This window comes from Cataglyphis hispanica, chromosome 16 (genome assembly GCF_021464435.1).
Source record: "Cataglyphis hispanica isolate Lineage 1 chromosome 16, ULB_Chis1_1.0, whole genome shotgun sequence".
Lineage (NCBI taxonomy): Eukaryota > Metazoa > Arthropoda > Insecta > Hymenoptera > Formicidae > Cataglyphis > Cataglyphis hispanica.
The window spans coordinates 1,248,135-1,266,820 of record NC_065969.1 but is presented as its reverse complement, the minus strand read 5'-3'; the positions used below and the strand labels follow the sequence as shown (position 1 = coordinate 1,266,820).

The 18,686-nt window shown below is 31.9% G+C and overlaps 2 protein-coding genes across 2 annotated transcripts in view; both read right to left on the bottom strand.

Annotated features, from left to right (window-relative positions):
* Positions 1 to 6,306, bottom strand: part of LOC126855561 (mucin-17-like) — a 43,293-nt gene extending 36,987 nt beyond the window's left edge. The window contains 1 exon segment of the mRNA XM_050603341.1: positions 6,044 to 6,306. The gene's annotated coding sequence lies outside the window, so the exon portion shown is untranslated.
* A 4,439-nt stretch (positions 6,307 to 10,745) lies between these two features.
* On the bottom strand, positions 10,746 to 13,660 carry LOC126855615 (uncharacterized). The gene is made up of 3 exons (XM_050603431.1): positions 13,604 to 13,660; positions 12,005 to 12,223; positions 10,746 to 11,461 (listed from the first exon to the last, which is right to left on the bottom strand). Exon 3 carries the CDS (start codon positions 11,346 to 11,348, stop codon positions 10,851 to 10,853), a length of 498 nt encoding a protein of 165 aa, XP_050459388.1. The 5' UTR covers positions 11,349 to 11,461; positions 12,005 to 12,223; positions 13,604 to 13,660; the 3' UTR covers positions 10,746 to 10,850.
* Positions 13,661 to 18,686: the final 5,026 nt, after the last annotated feature.

Genomic DNA, 18,686 nt, shown 5'->3' with positions numbered 1-18,686 from the left:
CGCGGGTAATTAACACGAGAGCTATTAATTTAATGAAAACATTGCCACATACACAGTCCGACGAGTTCGGCACATCCAAGGAGGATATCGATTCGGAACGTTGATCGATGCTAAATCATCTAGAAATGGACGATCCGTTTCGCTCAATTCGCGCAGCTGCGAGATTGGAATGCCATTCCGCCGTTAGCGGAATGCATGCTCATCAAGTAGTTACATCACAAGACGAAGAAAGCATTACATACAATATTTCATATTACAAAAAAAAATATGCAGAAAAAAATTTAGAATTTGTTGATTCATTCAATCACTCAAAATTTGTTTTATTATTCGAAATCTCTTTCTCTTCCTATTTTTCCGATATCTTGATTATCTAGTCTGAAAAGATTGTCATGTGACAGTAAATTATGTTAAATTAAAATAAACTTAGATCAGTGTTGTAACTAAGAAAACAATAAAAAGTGATAAACCGTTACCATTGTTTTTTACGACAAAAAATTTTACGATTCTTTGAAAAATCGAAGAAAGGACTACATTTTAGATATCATTGGAATTTATTTCAAATGCCTGATCCTATAACAACAAACAATCGCCTGAATCCACTAGACGGTCATTTTTTCCTTCTCGAAATCTTCAAATCTTTTGTCGAGATATTTAATTATGATACTGAAAGAGAGAAAACAAACACGATTGCATGCGCGGTTGTTTCTCTTCTTCACTATGTGAGTTCTCTCAGGTATCGTCTTTAGCGGATTGCAAGGAACAATGCAGTCGCGCACAGCTCTCGCGAGAATCTTTCCGTTCTATTTAAATTTCGTCCGTTACCAAAGGCCGCTATAATCTCCCAATTAAAACAGATGTAATTGCAACGATTCACGATACTCAAACAGACACACATCCACATACTTTATCTTCTATTCGAGGATATTGTTATATGAAGTCAAAAAATAAAAAGTTCGCAAAATATTTAAAAGATACAATTTATGAAACCTTAGTAGTAGACAAAATTTTATAATGTATTTATTGATACTTTTTTAATAATAATAAATTCACACAAAGATACAGATTTCGCGATAAAAATATAAACGAGTTAAGAAGGTAAAATATCGTTTAGTGTACAAAAGAAAAAATGAAAAATAATTTAAGTGTTATTAAAAAAGAAGAAAGTATTCGAAATTTTCCTAATTTTGAAATTTTTGACGCGCAACGCGAACTTTTTCCGGAATTCCGAATTTTTGTACATATTCTGATTGACAAGTAGATAAACGATAAGGAATTCGTTGGATTTACTTTCTGGTTTTATCATCTTCATTGTGGGGTGCACGAATACGCGATAAAGACAATGACAAAGGAATTGAACTTTTTACGCATTCGGTAGTTTCCGGAGCGTTTCCTGACGATGAATAGAAAACGTCGACACGAGAGACGCAATGGGGGCGTATATTAATTGATGCGCATTTCGTTTCTATCGTCGACTGGAAAGACCATAAAAATTATATAAAACATATTTTATTAATTTCAAACAAATAACCCCTTAAAATTATTTATTTTTTATTAGTATATATTTTATATTTATTAATCATATTATTAATTATTTTATTAATTTAATAAATAAAATTTTTAAATCATAATTATTAATTTTTAAATATTAAAATTTCTCCTCAAATTTTTTTTTTTTAATTATATAAAACATATTTTATTAATTTCAAACAAATAACCGATTAACAATAAATCGTAACTCTATAGTGCTTGAGCACTCTTTATCTTATTCAGTTGGCATATCCAGAGTGATAGAACGCAAGAAAAAAGCTAATAAATCTTCGTTAAAATAGGAAAAGCACGGACACCTTTAGTGCGCATCGCGTAGATCTTCCGCTCTAGAAGTGGGATTCTGTGAAATCGATCGTTTTTATCTTCAGCTATAAATCACTCGCTCTCACTGCCACTTACATTTTGTGCAGTAATTATATAGAAAGTCTGAAAATGTGCGAGCGGCAAAGGCATTATTAATTTCTTTAACGATACTACTAATTGCCGCGATATTGTTCGAGTAATGGTCCCCTTTTTCGTCACATCCGCAAACTTAATCTCGTATATACAATGCGAGTCTTTCCGCACTTGCACGATATTACAATGTGATACGGTAAATATTTTAGATTGTAGCTACACATTATACAAGGTGTCCTAGAATTAGAGGAAATTTTTAAATTCATCTATTTATTCCCTCCCCTCTCTGTATGTGCGTAAAGTTTCAATCAAAATCAGAATTTTCGGGTTCGCAAGGTTTCCTTGTTAGTCTTCTAGATTCTCTAATGTCAAAACGGCTCATTTGCGGATACATTTATTGATAAAATTGATGTTTGTTTTGGTGTCCTTTATAACTGCCTGAAGTTTGTCGATCTAATCTTGTATATATAAACATTTATTTTCATAATAATGATTTCTAAACCGCGAGTGAAACTTTTCAACCGTTATGCGAAATCCATGGCGCGCGGTCATGCTTTTACTGCGATAAAGATACGAGTCGTTTCCGTTGATTATTATGCTGATACAAGAACAAAGGGAGAAGTCATAAAAGAAGAAGGAAAGAGAGCAACTATATGTTAATCGTTATAAAAAAAAAAGTTTTGCAAACTGGACACAAGACATTTTCGCACGTTCGAGAGGCATCGGAATGCGTATATAAGAGTTGAAAATGTTCCCTACGTAGCGCTATCGCAGGTAACGTGAAACTTTGCATTCTACGCCGGTACGACGGCAACAGTAATAATATTTCGTATCGAGTAATGCAGCGAAAAATTGTGCAGCAGGAAATTTTCTACGTGACGCGAATAATTTCGGATATAATCATCGCGCGTAATTATTAGCGCTTGCTGCGTGTGCGTTTTCCATTTATGCAGGATGTTTCTCAATCGTGTTTTGTCAACGTTGTTTCATCAACGTTTCGCAGATTATTTCTTAAACATCTTTTTTTTTCCAAATCTTTAACTCCTAAGAAATAACGTCCAAAGTATCATATTAATTCATCTTTTCTTACTCTGTTCTCTAGAGAAAAAAAAACCACAAAATTGTGTAAAAAGTATATTGATAGCAATTAATATCTTGATATATTGATTTATGTAGAAAGCAAGTCGTATAACAAGTGCGTGTGATCTAAAATAAATAAATAAATCAAGTTGAACGCTCAGCCATTATAAAATAATTACTAAACAAAAATAATATAATATCATGCAAATAGAATTAATTACGAGTTTAATTATGAATTGATAAACGAAAGAAATAGAAGGAGACAGAGAGAGAGATTGAGGTAGCACATGGTAAATAAATGACTCACGCATATTATACGGAAATCATTTCTTAGGAGATAAAACAAGTTATTAAACGCTATGTGTTGTGCGTTTATTGAAGAATGATTAAGACGACTAGCGTTATTATAAAAACATAAATGATTAATTACATTGATAAATAAGTACTATTATGGAGAATTTGAGTGAGTGTATGTACTGCGCAAAATCTGCTGCTAAAAAATAAATCAATTTGTAGTTTTCAATTATACGCTTTGCGTAAAATAATTTTTTATATAATAATAAAAAAAAATTAAATTGATTAATCCATCCTCTCCGATTGGTATAAATATATCTGGAAATCAATTTTGTGCCGCGAATAAAGTTGTTTGTAGCTCTGACGGAGAAGATAATATACTCATAAAAAACGTTTTTTAAATCCTCAAGATAATGGAATACGCTTCTAAAGTTTGACAACTTATTTCAGGGACAATCTGCATATATGTTGTATCTTTATGAGATGCAAATAATTTTAATCGATAGAATTAAAATGTTATAAATAGAGCCATTATTATTGATGTAGGTAATTACTTGGTTCAACAACGTGTAAACTGTGCTTAAAAAGAACTCGAGCGCTACTCACGTAGCAGAAGTATGAGTAATACATGTAAGAGTCATCATGAATGACAGTACATCGAATATAAATAAATTCTTATTTCCGGCACGAATCTCAAATCTTTTGTTCACTTGATTTCGAGTCACTCTCTTAATCGAGATGTGATATCAATTGGACACTACTTATTGGCCAGTTGAAAATGGGATCCTTTGAATAGTCAACCATATTAGGTTACCTTAGGCTTCGGTCCATATGAATGCAGTCCATATGTCCATAGGTCTAGAGTTGCGTCCAATTGCACTTAAAACTTTTCTCTTTTCACGATGAAAAATTTAAATATATTTGTAACATGAAAATAACTATGAGAAGACAAAGGGTAATGAAGTATATATACATTACTTATATCGAGTTGTAAACTGAGAAAAAAAATTATTAACTTGACTAAATGCATTCAACTGATTACTATTTTTTTAATTGAAATATTTAAGTATTTAAGTCAAATACGTCATGTTAGATTTAATATGTCATATTACACTTAAATATTTCAATTAAAAAAATAATAATCAATTAAACACATTTAGTCAAATCAACAACTTTTTTTTCAGTATATCCATTGTCTTTCCAACTTTATGCACGACAAACGCATGGCATATCGTAAGAAGGAATGAATTGCAGCGGCAACGTGAAACGTAACATTAAATGCAGAAACGATTTAAGAATTTATTCGTGCGTAAATCCAGGCGCACGTGCGCGCCATTGCGTGCGCAAACGCGGTTCGTTTGAAAGTAGAAGCTCCAGGTTTTATCACATGCAGGTTACACACGTATTATCACCAAACATTTCATCATAACAGTGCGTAACGCAGCATGTCATGAAGAAATTTGCGAAAACCGGCGGAAACGCGAATAGTGAAATTTAAAGAAACTAAAAAAAATCAGACTCGAATTAATCCACCGCATGGTGTGGAGTCTTCTAAAGAAATAAATGTTTTATCATTTATTTCTTTTCCATATGTGGAAACTGTGTTGAGGTGAAAAAAGATATTTTATTACTCCATCTGATTTTCAGCATAAATTAAAAAGATCATAAAATTAAATGAAGAATTTTAAGAATAATGACAGATGCACATGCGCGATAAAGCAGAACGTATTTTGACTTTATTTTTTACCAAAATTATGAAATTTGCGGCTCATACAATTTTAAATTCTCTTTCTCTTGCAAAATTAATTACTCTTGATATTGATATAATAACATAGTAATTTTTATTAAATTTATAATTCTCCTCTCTTTTTCCGCGATTCATATTTATAAAGATAATTTAAAAAGCTATCTTTTTGTCAAAAACAGTTTTTTTGAAAATCTTTAATTTTGGAATATTTTAAAAAGATATAGTTATTATTTATTCTTTCATACTCTCGATAAAGCATTTTAAAGATGTTGGCCAAATCATAATAAATAGGCAAAAATAAAATGACTATAGAATTTTTAATCGCAAACAAATAAATGTCTCAGATACGCACACTCCCTAAACGCAAACGCACTTATTATATTGCTCGATTGTGATTGCTATATTGTGATGGAAAATATTTTAGAACTTATGTTTATTGTGTGTATAATGCACTATAATATTATTTTTTCCCTTCCATCTTTCTTTAACACATATACACACAGAAACGACAATCTTAAATGATCAAAATTATTATCGGTGAGCAGATAAGTATATTTCAGTGAGATTCCATCAGTTTACAATTCATATATACGTCGTGAACATGCTTATCTCATATTTGTCCTGGATCATATTATGATCGTGATGCTTGCTTAATGAAAACTAAGAGAGGGAAATGATAGATATCATCAATTTTTTGACTCAAAATTCATCATGGACCTCTAATTTAATTAAATTTTCTATATTAGTTTTCGCTAACAATCCGCGTAAATATCAAGTCCAAAATATCATGTTTATCATCACGGATTCATGTAGTGTATCAGAGTGAATCAAGTTCACAAGAGATCCGCAACTCTATATGCGTAGAAATGCCGAATCTGATTCTCTCCAGCTTCGAATCCTATTCACAAGCAGCTCTTTTTTGCAAATGTGCAAAAGCTTTCGCGTTAATTCACAAAATCAACGAGAAAAAGTCTTTACCTTTTGAAAGAGGATCTCAGAGATCGCATTCGACGGGGCGCATTTCGCACGATAATTCCGTCTGTCGATGAGCAACAAAACCGGTGTCCTCTTCAAAGTCACTAATTAAAACACCGCACAGAATAAGAAAAAAAAAGAAAATAGGAAGAATGACAAAATGCCAACGCGATCGCGCGGCACAGCCGAGAGCGACTCGCCGACTGCGACTGACTGACTGACTGACCGATTCCTTCGGTTCGGTGTCTGCCACAGCCACCGCACTTGCATCAACACACATATATGCCTGGCATCTAGTACTCGCCGCTCAACATGCCTTTCGTTTCCAGTTCCATTCCAGAGGCGACCCAACGTGGCCCCCGGTGCCTCTTTTGTTGCATCTCGTTCCGCACGCGGCGGCGATTCGGTCGCTTCCGACCAAAGTTATACTCTTCGCGTTCTGTATGTAAAAGTATGTTATATGTATTTACAAAGTAGTGTTATTTGAAAATTTACAAATCAGTTATTTTTATTTGTATAAAATAATGTTATTTTAATATTTATTTTAATATTATTTTAATTGTATATTATATATCCTACAAAAATAACATGATATCAAAAATAACAAAAAAACGAAAAAAGATAAACACTATAAAAATATTTTAACCAAAAAAAAAAATAATAAAGAAAATTAAATTAAAAGAAAAATTACTTATCTAATAACTGCTATATATCTATTATAAAAAATTGTTGAAAATGTGTAAACATCTACATATGTTCCAATACATACTATATGCATATGATCTGAAAAGTTTAAACAAAAAAAGGTAATATAAAACATAAAAAACATTAAATTAAAAAATAATGGAAAAATTAAAAACTAGAAACTAATACAAATTTAAAATATTAAAAAATTTTAATTAAAATTTGTATGTGAATCACTCTACATATGAGGACATTTCTTGAAATCCTGTTAGTGCAACTAAAATTGATTGCATCAATTTCAAGTCAAAGTTTTAATTTACAATTAAATAAATTTTTTGTCTTTGTTTATCTGTTAAGCGGCAGCGCATCAAGTCGATACAACCAGATCTTAATTGCATGTAATTCAATTAGTCGCTTGGAGTTATTAACATACTGTTACATTCTTTATTATATCTCAGTCGCTAAACTAGAAGATAATAGTCTTATGTGATTTGCCTTAATGTTAAATAATTTCATTTCATTGTGATTTATAGCTAAGGAAAAAATATCTTTGGTTTATAAAGAATTCTTCATTCATTATAATTAAGATGTAATTGAAATAAATGCGATCAAAAAAAAAAAAATTAAAGGTTAAATTAATAATTTATAATTTATAATGCAATGGGGGAGAAAAGGTTATTTAATACAGAACTCCAAAAAGCTGGTATTTTGTAGTTGCAACACTATACGGCTCTATACTGAAACTTGAAACTTCAATAACAATCTTTGCTGCCTAATCGATTCTGACGCATCAAGTTGCATCCAAATGCCTCAAATGCAAACGTGACACACTAGAATCTATAGTGCATTGATTCCTCAGAAAAATATAATACAAGCGTTATATGTATAAATAACAAGACATATAATTCCATAAATTGCTTAATTATTTAAATTATCTTAAACTCTTCTTATGGTACTTGTTTTTTATTTAATTTCACAAATTTAATCAAACTAAACAAATAAGATATAAATTCTTCTGAGATAATTTTGAAAGTTTTGACCCGGTTATTTACAAATCAAAGTATCAAGAATACTTTAGACTATTCGAATTTTAATTGCAGTGTGTATATATATATATATATATATATATATATATATATATATATATATATAAAACGGGTCTACATAGTATATACAGTCAGTCGAAATATCTTCTGTTGTACATTTCATAGTTCAGTTGAATTAGAACGCGCTCCACATATTCATGTAACAGTGTAACTCAAGGTTATGGCTGTATATCTCGGCTTGATCTAAACTCACTCGCCTTCATAGGCAACCCGATATACTTCTTCGCAAAACTGATGATCATCCACTTCAACATAAATCTGGTATTTTTCGCGAATATGCGACACTAAAAAAACCTCACAAATTAAGGTAAAAAAATGTACGTCAAGTACATAAAAAATATTCCTTGTACGCAACAAAAAGTTGAAGAAATATTTACCTCTAAAAAATTACTTATAAAAAAATTGTTCCCTAAAAATAAAACCAAATGGGAAATCAATAATTAAGTAACCAAGTAGAAGGAATTTAATTTGTAAAGATTTATAATTTGAAATAAATTGTTATAAAATCAATCTTGTATTTATAGATATATTATGGATTCTCTCAAAAAAATTAAAACGCATTTTATTTTTATTAAAAAATACACTATTATGTTCCAAATAAATATTTTGTATAATATAGGAAATAGCATTATTATATTACGGTTTTTATTAGTGATGCGCTATTTTGAAAAAAAAATCGATATAATAAAAAAATTTGGTACTAAAATATCGATTTTAATACAAAAAAAATTGGAAAATCAAAAAATCGATTATTATATAAGTTTTAAATATTTAAAAGAAGTCTTCTTTATTAAGCGCGAAAAACATGTAATGAGGTACATACTACGAACTATGATAACACACGGAATTACTGCCTATTCGCTCTCACTGTATAAATGATAACAAAGTGAGACATTCCATATACAAAACAATAGCACTATATACAGGATGTCCTGCAAAGATTGTGCCAATGTTCGTGAGCGGGTAGAGCACAATAAACTAAACAGAAAAGTCCTTTACTATTTCGATCTGTAAAACTTAATAAAAGAGTTATTATTGAGTAAAGTCTGACCAATCAGCGCCGACCTTTAGCCGGACTCACGTCGGTAGTAGTGCGCCACCGTAGTGGTGAAGCGCTCACGCAGTCAATCTTCTGCTCGCTCTCTCTCCCGCTCTTTATCTTGGCGTCGCGATATTACTGCCAACCGCGTCGCTTGATACATATCATATACATATGCACGCATATACATATTGTCTCTCAAGGTGTGTTTGCACATCAAGCCAATAATCGTACGTGAGCGCTGCAAACGCACCTTGAGGGACAAAATCGCTTTGCATGTGTGCGTGCGAGCATACGTATCTGTGAGTCTGGAAGTTGGAAAAATAATGTCACAATTCTGGTATTTCGCTCGATATAATTATCATACTTCAGCATTGACCGCACCAATCTTATTCAAATTGGTCGCAATCGAAAGCTTACATCCACATTATATAATAAAAGTGCCTTTAAATTTTGATTACGGCTTTAATTCATGAGATATTTCAATTGAAAATTTATTAAGAGTAAAAATTCCGGATAAGCTATTTGGTCGTGATCTCTGTACATAGGCAAATCGTTGACAAGCCAGAAAGAATTTTTCTCATATACTTGGCGTTTATTTTTTATGAACTTGGCGTCGCGACGCTATCGTGCTATCATCGCTTAGGGCCAATTTCACCTTCGGTTAGATTAACCGACGGCAGGGTGGCAACTGAAATGATAGATAAGATTGCTTGGTTTTCATTCATCTCTATTTTCTGTTGCCACCCTGCTGATTTTAACCGTCGGTTAACTTAACCGAAGGAAGTGAAATTGGCCCTTAATAACATTATGATTGGCTTACAGTCTCTATATTGGAATTCACTTGCGCATTCCAGTTGCAAAGACAAATAAAAAATAGTTAAAAAAATTCTTTTTGTAACGCTATCCAGAACCGCAACAAAGATACAGCAAAATTATGATTCTTTCTTTTCTTTTTTATATTTTTTATTTTAAAATTTTTATACATATTTTTTTACTTTGTGTGTGTGTGTGTATTAGAGTTAATATTAAAAATAGATTATAATATATTATATCACAGAATATATTTTATCTTGTTTTTTAATACATTTTGTAAAAATGAGATGAAAAAGATATATTAAAAATTATTTTTCTAGCTCGCCACTACATGGTTAAACAGAATTATATAAATAATCAGCATTAAAAGAGAGGAGATTATTGCAAACCGAGCGGTCAATTTTTTTTGGACATTTCAAAAATTATTGGCGCCTATAAAAAATTATTTGCGCTTCTTCAAGTTTTCGCGCCCTGTGCACTATCTAACGACACTGTGAATATATCATAATTTCACAAATATTCATAGACAAGAAGAAAGGAATAATCTCTAGAAAGAGATTGTGTGTAAAGTTATATTTAGTTAATTACATAATAATTAGTTTACAAATACTATATAAATACTCATAACTATATAACATTTTTTAATATAATATAAGACTAAATTGCAAATAATGTCATGTCACAAGAGAATTAAAAAAGATACGCATGCACATACGCAAAATGCACATTTATATACATTTATATCGACATGTGAAATAAATAGAGCATTTATGTTAAGGATGTTTTGGATATACAATAGTAACAAAAAACTGTCAAGAAAAAAAAACATATTTCTTATGTTTAACTGTTTGAAAAATCAAACAAATAAATTTGGATTATGAAAAAAGTTAAATTATCACAAAATTTTGGTATAATATTTTTTCCTTGTCAAATTTGTCAATAAGTGTTACAATATGCCGTAAGAATCAATAGTAACTTTAAACTTAAATAATTTCCATACCGTTAAGAGAACCATTGTGCTCAGTTTTTATACAGATATTCAGAAGAAATAGTAACAGTCTACGAAATTTTCATACTTTTATTAATATTTCGATATATGATTCATACATCTTTAAATAAGCAGATAATATCTTTCTTTTAATTCTTTTAATTCTTAAAATTTGTCTTACTTAATATTTACATTCTCCGATACCATGATATTCTTTATTCTTTCATTTATATCCGGCTCATTATTGTCACTTATACGAAGATACGAAGTTTGTTGTAAAATATCGTATCCGATGTCCTGTTGCGGGTTCGCGTTACAATTTGTTTCATTTTCATCGTTGATATCTAAATTGCTCAATTTACGTACCACGTCGGGTCTGATATGTATAGAAACTTCGGATATGTTTTCTTGTCCCGGATTTCTATAATTATGATCGTAAATTGATATGGTTGACATGCCTTTGATATAATCCATATCAATATCTGGATCCGTTGTAATTCTTAATGTGTTGAAATCAACGGTAGTGATAGTTTCCAAAATAGTATGCATTTTGTCTCGTTTCCATCTCCATCGTATATGTTTCTCAATTTCGCGACCCAATAGAATCAATTTTTTTCTTCTCGAAAGGCGCTTAATTTTTATAAACGGTCTCAATATTCTCTTCATTTTCCCCATTATAAACCAAGCAGTTTTCTATCATTCATTTAGTGACTAATCAGCATGCTTCTTTTCAAAATGTCAATTTTAAAATCATACGTTTCTTAATATTTAATTCATTAAAATATATCCTGAAAGCAAAAATATAGCGTTACACTAATCAATTAATTATACAAAATATGTGTATCTAACTCGATTATTTAAAATTATAATTATTCTATCGCTGTTATTATAGCTTTTGCATCGATAGAGAGAATAAATAATTTCTAAATTCAATTTTTATATTGCATTTAATATAATAATTTAGTTTCACATTTAATTATATTCAAATGCAAAGATAACTATATTCATAAACTTTATATTTTTTTTAATTGTTAAGCATCTTTAAAATCGGTTATTTGAGCTATCAAATAAAATGCGTAGAATGGGTGCATTCAGGAGACACAACTATTGCACAATCATTGAATAGTAGTCGAACGTGATTGGTTCTTACTTCTAGAACCAACAAATAAACGTCGAATGTTGACAAGACGATGCTCAACGGTTGCGCAATGGTTATATCTCCTGAACGCACCCAATGATAGTTCTGCTAACGCCACCTATAGTAACTGGAAATATTATAACCTTTGGTATAGCGTCTACACCATCAGTACACAATATCATAACATACATACCTTAAAATGTGTCTTTCAGAATGTTATGTTCAAGATGAAGCACATTGGATCTCATTCTAGTATCTGGATATTATAGATGATGTGTAACATTTTGCTTAGACTAATGTTACGGAGCGAAATCACACAGTACTTATTGTGATCTACTGCAGCCACTGAAACTGACTGCTAACTGTTGGAAGTAGTATATCCTGCCATCTAGTGGTACTTTATTAAGATACTCTGTTAAGAGAAAACTTGTTTGATACATATTCAGCAGTTATCTATTATAATTTTGATAAAAAATGTAAAATATGTATATCTTGTTGCTCGTATCGATTTAAAAATACACTCATCGTTATAAATCGTAAGCATCACAACTATCAATAATATTTGTTTTAAATAATTTATATATAATTGTAAAAAGATCGAAATCAGTCTATAAAGTTACATAAAAAGGAATAACAAAAAGTTTATTTAAAAAAATGAAGAATTATAGTATAACAAAATAATAATTATATTGTAACAAAATAATATAATAAGTATTATAATATAATCAAATAGAATTAGACGAAAATTATTTTATTATTAAAGATATTTGTAAGAATATTTTTTTCTTGCTGATTTTTGTCCTGGAATATTAATCTAACAAAAATGTTACGTCTATTAATATTTAAACATTAAAATGCATAAAGTATCAATATAATTACAATGTGTAAAAAATTTTATAAAAATTATCAATTGTATAATTAATTTCCGGATTGCTGATTGATTATGTTGAATTATTAGGGAAAAAGAGAGAGAAGCAGATGTGATATTTATACAACAGTTTTTACTTATGTAGAACCTGAGATGCGAATTTCACGACAACCACAATATAATTCGAGTATTCATTTTAGATGACCGCAATTATGCTCGGTCTCGCTTCCCGACAATGTGAAAGTTTAACAGACATCTAACAGACGTCCTAATCTTTCAGACGTTCTTTTAGACATCTCAGACATTCTGAAGATTTTCTTCAAACATTTGCGTCATCTGAATTAAAGTAAAATCGATAATATTTCGAAGTAGAAGTAAATTTTAAAAAATTTACTTCTACTTCGAAATCGAAACCTTATATTATAAAGTTTTGCTGCTCTAAATTTCGAAATGTAAAAAGAAGGATCTCTATTAAACGTTTATTTTTAATGAAAGTATATTCATATGACATCAAAAAATGATTATTTAATTCAAAACGATTAACCGTTCATAAACTTGTTATAATAGTTTTTTGTACAATTTATCAAATAGTCAAGGCAGTTAGATGTAATTGCAGTTAACAGATTTTGCTTAAACATTCATAAAGAATCCTAAATATCTTCGATAATATTCTTCAGATAATCAAAATTTATTATCGCGTTCAAGATATTTAAGAGTAGCCATTGTACTAAAATTAGTCCATACATATATATTGCATGTATTAATCTATCAATTTGAAAACATTGAATAAGGTATATATATATATATATATATATATATATATATATATATATATATATGTAACAGTAGAGGAAGCGCTTCCGCGCTTCGTCCGCATCGGGCGGAAAGAATCTGCGCACGTGCACCGAGCGCGACCGACCTGACCTGACTGGAAGCGAAGAGATGATCAATAACTTCCACGATATATAAGGCTCCGTTCCGGTAGCGTGTAGCATCTCTTTGAGTTCACGTGATCGGTTTATCGCGCACCAACGGATTCTTTGGTCCACGATCGCGTTGTTGGCCGACTGCGTTTCAAATTAGTCTGTACGTCAGATACCATCGGAGAGGTATTACATCCACTCGGTATATATATATATATATATATATATATATATATATATATATATATATATATATAAGTGCTTAGCGTGTAAGATACGCACACCGATAAATTATACGAGATTTATCGGTCATAGTAATGTAAGGTCTTCTCCGTTCCGTTACGAACGATCTCGGCAGCTTGGAAGAAAAAAATCAAGCAGGTACGACGATATTTATACTAAAGTGACGCATTTCGCGATAACAGTGAGATAAAATAAGCGAGAGATGCGAGCTTCAATTTTCCATCGATAAATCTCATTAACATTGAGAAACACGTGCACCATGTCTGTCATAAGTACGGGGTAAATATTATTAATTGTCCGTCCCTATAAATTTAAATTTATTTCTAAAGGCACGTTTATGTAATCAAGTCCAAGACCAACAATAAGATCTTACTAACTCGCTTCGTGAAATGTTAATAAGACACTTTGATTTGATTGCATTACGAAATTCCAAGACAAATTTTTTAAGATCGATAAATTAAAAAGTAATTATATTGTATGATATAATAATAATATGAATATACTAGTGTCATTAAGATGATCTAATCACGAGCCTTGCCGATATCGTTTGCGAACGGTTAACGTTAAGCTGTGTCAGAAATATGAACATTCTTACGAGGCTTTGCGCACATCTTCACGAGCAATTGATTGACAATAAAGCAATAATTACGTATAGTCCTTCTGTTTTCGCAATAGTATTATTTTCCACACGTTTACTAAAATATGCGTGTGGCATGGTGTAGGCCTCCTGGGGATTCCCGCCATGTAAAAAAACGGGAACGCGTCCGGGCACGGTACCTCCTGGGTGACGAGGAAAGCTGTGTCGTTCTTTGTGTTTCTAGTGATAATCACCAGGATTCACATTCATAAGGAAATTCGTGCTTAATTCTTTCTCATTCGTGATTTCTCAGCCCTCACGTCGTTCATGTGCAACTTACGCACGATGACGAGCTGAGAAGGTCAGCACAATTTTAAGCAACGTCAATTAATTTTTGATATTCGCGAACAAACCTCCTCGCAAAAGTATTGTTTCGTAATACCTTAGCGAGGAATGCTACGCGAGTAGCGTTCCAGTAATTTGGGCGCGGCTCTTCGCTAATCGACTGTAAATAAGCTCTAAACCGTTTTTCCGCGAAATAATTACGTTACTCACATTGCAAGTGCACTCGCGTTCACGTTATCATAATTTCCGATCGTCGTCATTAATGTACATATATAATTCGTATTTTTTTTAATTAAGATCATATCCACGCTTCATATAGGTTTTTCCTTTTTTTTGCACCGCGAAACGGTCGACGCGCGGTGGTATGTAATGTAACGGGGCACGCCAGTAAATCGAGTTTCGCCTCAGACTCGGTACACGACAGAAAATCTCACTTTAATGAGTGAAACCTGTATCTATTAAACGCCCGTCCGTTCGACCTGTTACCACGGTGAGGCAAAGATGCCGAACGATTAAATTCATCGAGGGAGAAAAGCGTTTTATAGTTATATTGTCCGTACAAGTTTTGCGATGTACCATTGTTCGCGGGAAGAATCGCGACCAGACGCGGAGGCGGTTATCTCGACGCGCGGCGACCGAAGAAAAAAAAAAAGCAGTACCGAGAGCATATTCTCGCGCCTACTTACCCACTTACACCGCCATTCTTTCTCTTTTACAGCCCCCATATTCTTCAAAAGAAAAATCACTCAATATCCTTCGCGAAATCTCTAAAAAACGCATGTCATCGCGTCATTCCATTTCGTTAGCCTGTTTCCATCGTTAATAATTTCCCCCTCGCTCTTGCTACTTACGATAATTGCGAAGAAATTATATTCGCGCGACGTGGCGAAATGAAAATGACAACGGTCGACTAGAGAGAAGATGAGAAGGACGAGAGCGAATTTGATGATCCTAATCGAACAAGATATCGACGATGCAGTCGAACGAACAAAGCCAGGATTGTGAAGAGTCTTCATATTTTTTCTTTTCTTTTTATACCAAAGAGTATTATAAATGCTAATGTATGCACATTTGTATTCTATTTTTTTGCAAAATATATATGCGACTTTAGGCTATATAAGATTCGAAGCAGAATTCTGTTTTAACGTGTCGCGCATAATGCAAAAAACATCCTAATAAATTATATATATATATATATATATATATATATATATATATATATATATATTATTACGTCATATAGAGATCGAGATATGTCGAAACGATCCGCGCCACCGATCCACTCACTCACACTCACTTATGAAATTAATAGAACATTTTTAAGAGAACTAAATAACTTTAATAAATTCAACTTCAATTCAATAACACAACGAGATAATAATTATGGCCGCAACAACAAATACGTCTGCATCATGAAGGAAGAATAAGGAGTGTTATCTACCTACATTAGAAATGGTCACGAAAAATGTTCCGTATGTGGCCAGGTTTGCTAAATAGAATAACTTGGATCATTTTGTCGCCATCTTGAATATTCATATATGTATAATGTTACGTTTAGTTGGGTAGTAATTTAATAAATAGTGTGTCGCTAACACATTTTTAGCATTTACTAATACAACTTAATGTAACATTATACAAATATATATATGAATATTCAAGATGGCGACAAAATGGTCCAAGTTATTCCATTTGGTAAACCTGCCCACATACGGAACATCTTTTGTGACTACTTTTTTGTACTCTACACTATTGAAATAACTCTCCTTACTCTTACTTTATGGTCTGCATGGAATGGCATTTGACGCGAGATTTTTCCCTGCTCTTCTTTTCTTAAAATGTGCGTCGTTGCTTTTATCAACAATCCAGTGACAAGGAAATATTCGTAAATTTCAAAGCCGACTTGAATAATCGCCAAATTGCAGGGACGTAACAATATATATATATATATATATAATATAAACATATATATATATATATACAGGGTGTTCGATAATTCGCGGATCACCCTTTAAGGGAAGGTAGAGGGTGTTATTCTGAATAGAAAAGTCCTGTACCATTTTGTGATTTTCTCAATATTTAAGAAAATATTAATTTTAAAAGATCAGCCAACGAAGTGCCGCGAAAAGCTCGTGGCGCGAAAATGCCTCCCATTGTCAATTGATACTCGGTCCGCGGCGAAGCAATGGGAGGAGCAGTTTGCGAGCATGCTTCGCTATGGTAACCGAAAAAAATACACACATAATGAAAAGATCACATACATAAAACGGAACGCGCATTATGTGTGTATTTCTACACCCTCTACCTTCCCTTAAAGGGTGATCCGCGAATTATCGGACACCCTGTATATACATATACATAGATATAGAATGTTCCAAATTTAAATGTCAAAGCTTCGGGAGCGTATGAGGGATCGATAAATTAAGAAAAAAAATCCTTTAGAGATTTGCTCATTTGCGATTACTTAGTTTTAGAGAAAATCGCAAAAAAAGGAAACAAAAAATATTCAACAAAAAATATAAAACAACACTAAAATTATTAGGTTTATTACTACTTATTATTTACACATATTTATTTATATTATTATTTCCTTAACACTGACAATAAGAAAATGTAAACATATATTAAATATATGTATATCAGGCTACATTAAAAAATAAGTATATAAAATTATAAATGGATTTGTTTTGAATTTTTTATTGAATTATATAAAAATTACTATTCTCTAAAGCGGATCGTATCATGCATAATGCACAAATTTCAATTCAATTTTCTTCTAATAAATAATTATATTTACTTGCGTGTGCTAAGATCATGTACTACGTGATATTCAGCTTCTCAGAAGCTAACATCTGCGAAGCTAACAGAGAAATTCTATGAATGCAACTTCGAGAGCGCGACCTATTATTATTAGTAGATGTATTAGATTAGACATTCGCGAGTGCACATATGCCTCCATTTCCTTCGAATTGATACAAGCGACAAGCAATATGAACACCCACATAACAGAATGCATTAACCTACTCAAAGAGCACATTATACATTACCAATCGATCCTTCAGTAAAGGATACTCTAGAGCTGTCGCTATTCCTTTCATTTGCAGATATTGCAATCACTACTCCTAAATGCTTTAGTATCCACAACGAGTTCTGATTACATTTTAGCTAATAATCAATATCGTCTGAATTACCTCTACAAATTCTTCAGTTATTGCAAATTTTCTCAATGGAAATCGCTTTGCAACTGAAATTAGATTTGTTGGACGAATCGAGACGTGCTGGGAACAATTTGTGCCAGATAATTGAAATCTTCTCCCCTTCCCTCCTCCCCTTCTCTATCTCTCTCTTTTGCCGGTTTATTTCTATTATCTGCGTGAAATTGTGCGGTTTCCATTAAATTGAAAAAGCCAAACACGGAGGCATTCGTTTCCTGCCTTGAAACCACAATAACGGAAAAGCTGATCACACTGCCATGTCGACAAAGTTAATTTTCCAAAAGAAAGCTTAGTTTGTAATTTAATTGGTAACCTATTATATTTTTGAAAATATTGTGACGTAGATCTCTGTCTCCACTAAATGAGTAAAATTAAAAGAAAAATGTAAAAATTGAAAGAAAAAACGAAAAGGTATGCCTTAATTTAAGGCGCGTAATATGTAACGTGAAAAAAGTAGAAGCTCGCGGATTCGCACGAATATTGGAACGTAGGGAGAAAATAATAAATATGCTCGTCTTCGCAATGCGTTTATCAGGCATGAGGTAGGCAATGAATGCCACACGTACGTCTCAAGTGCGTGCACAACTTTCACCATTATAACCATTGTCGCTGTCATCATACTCTCACCCGCACTGCGTATATTATATGCACAAGCATAGCTTTCATCTCGCCAACGATAATTTATCCTTATAAGTTTGCAGTTTATG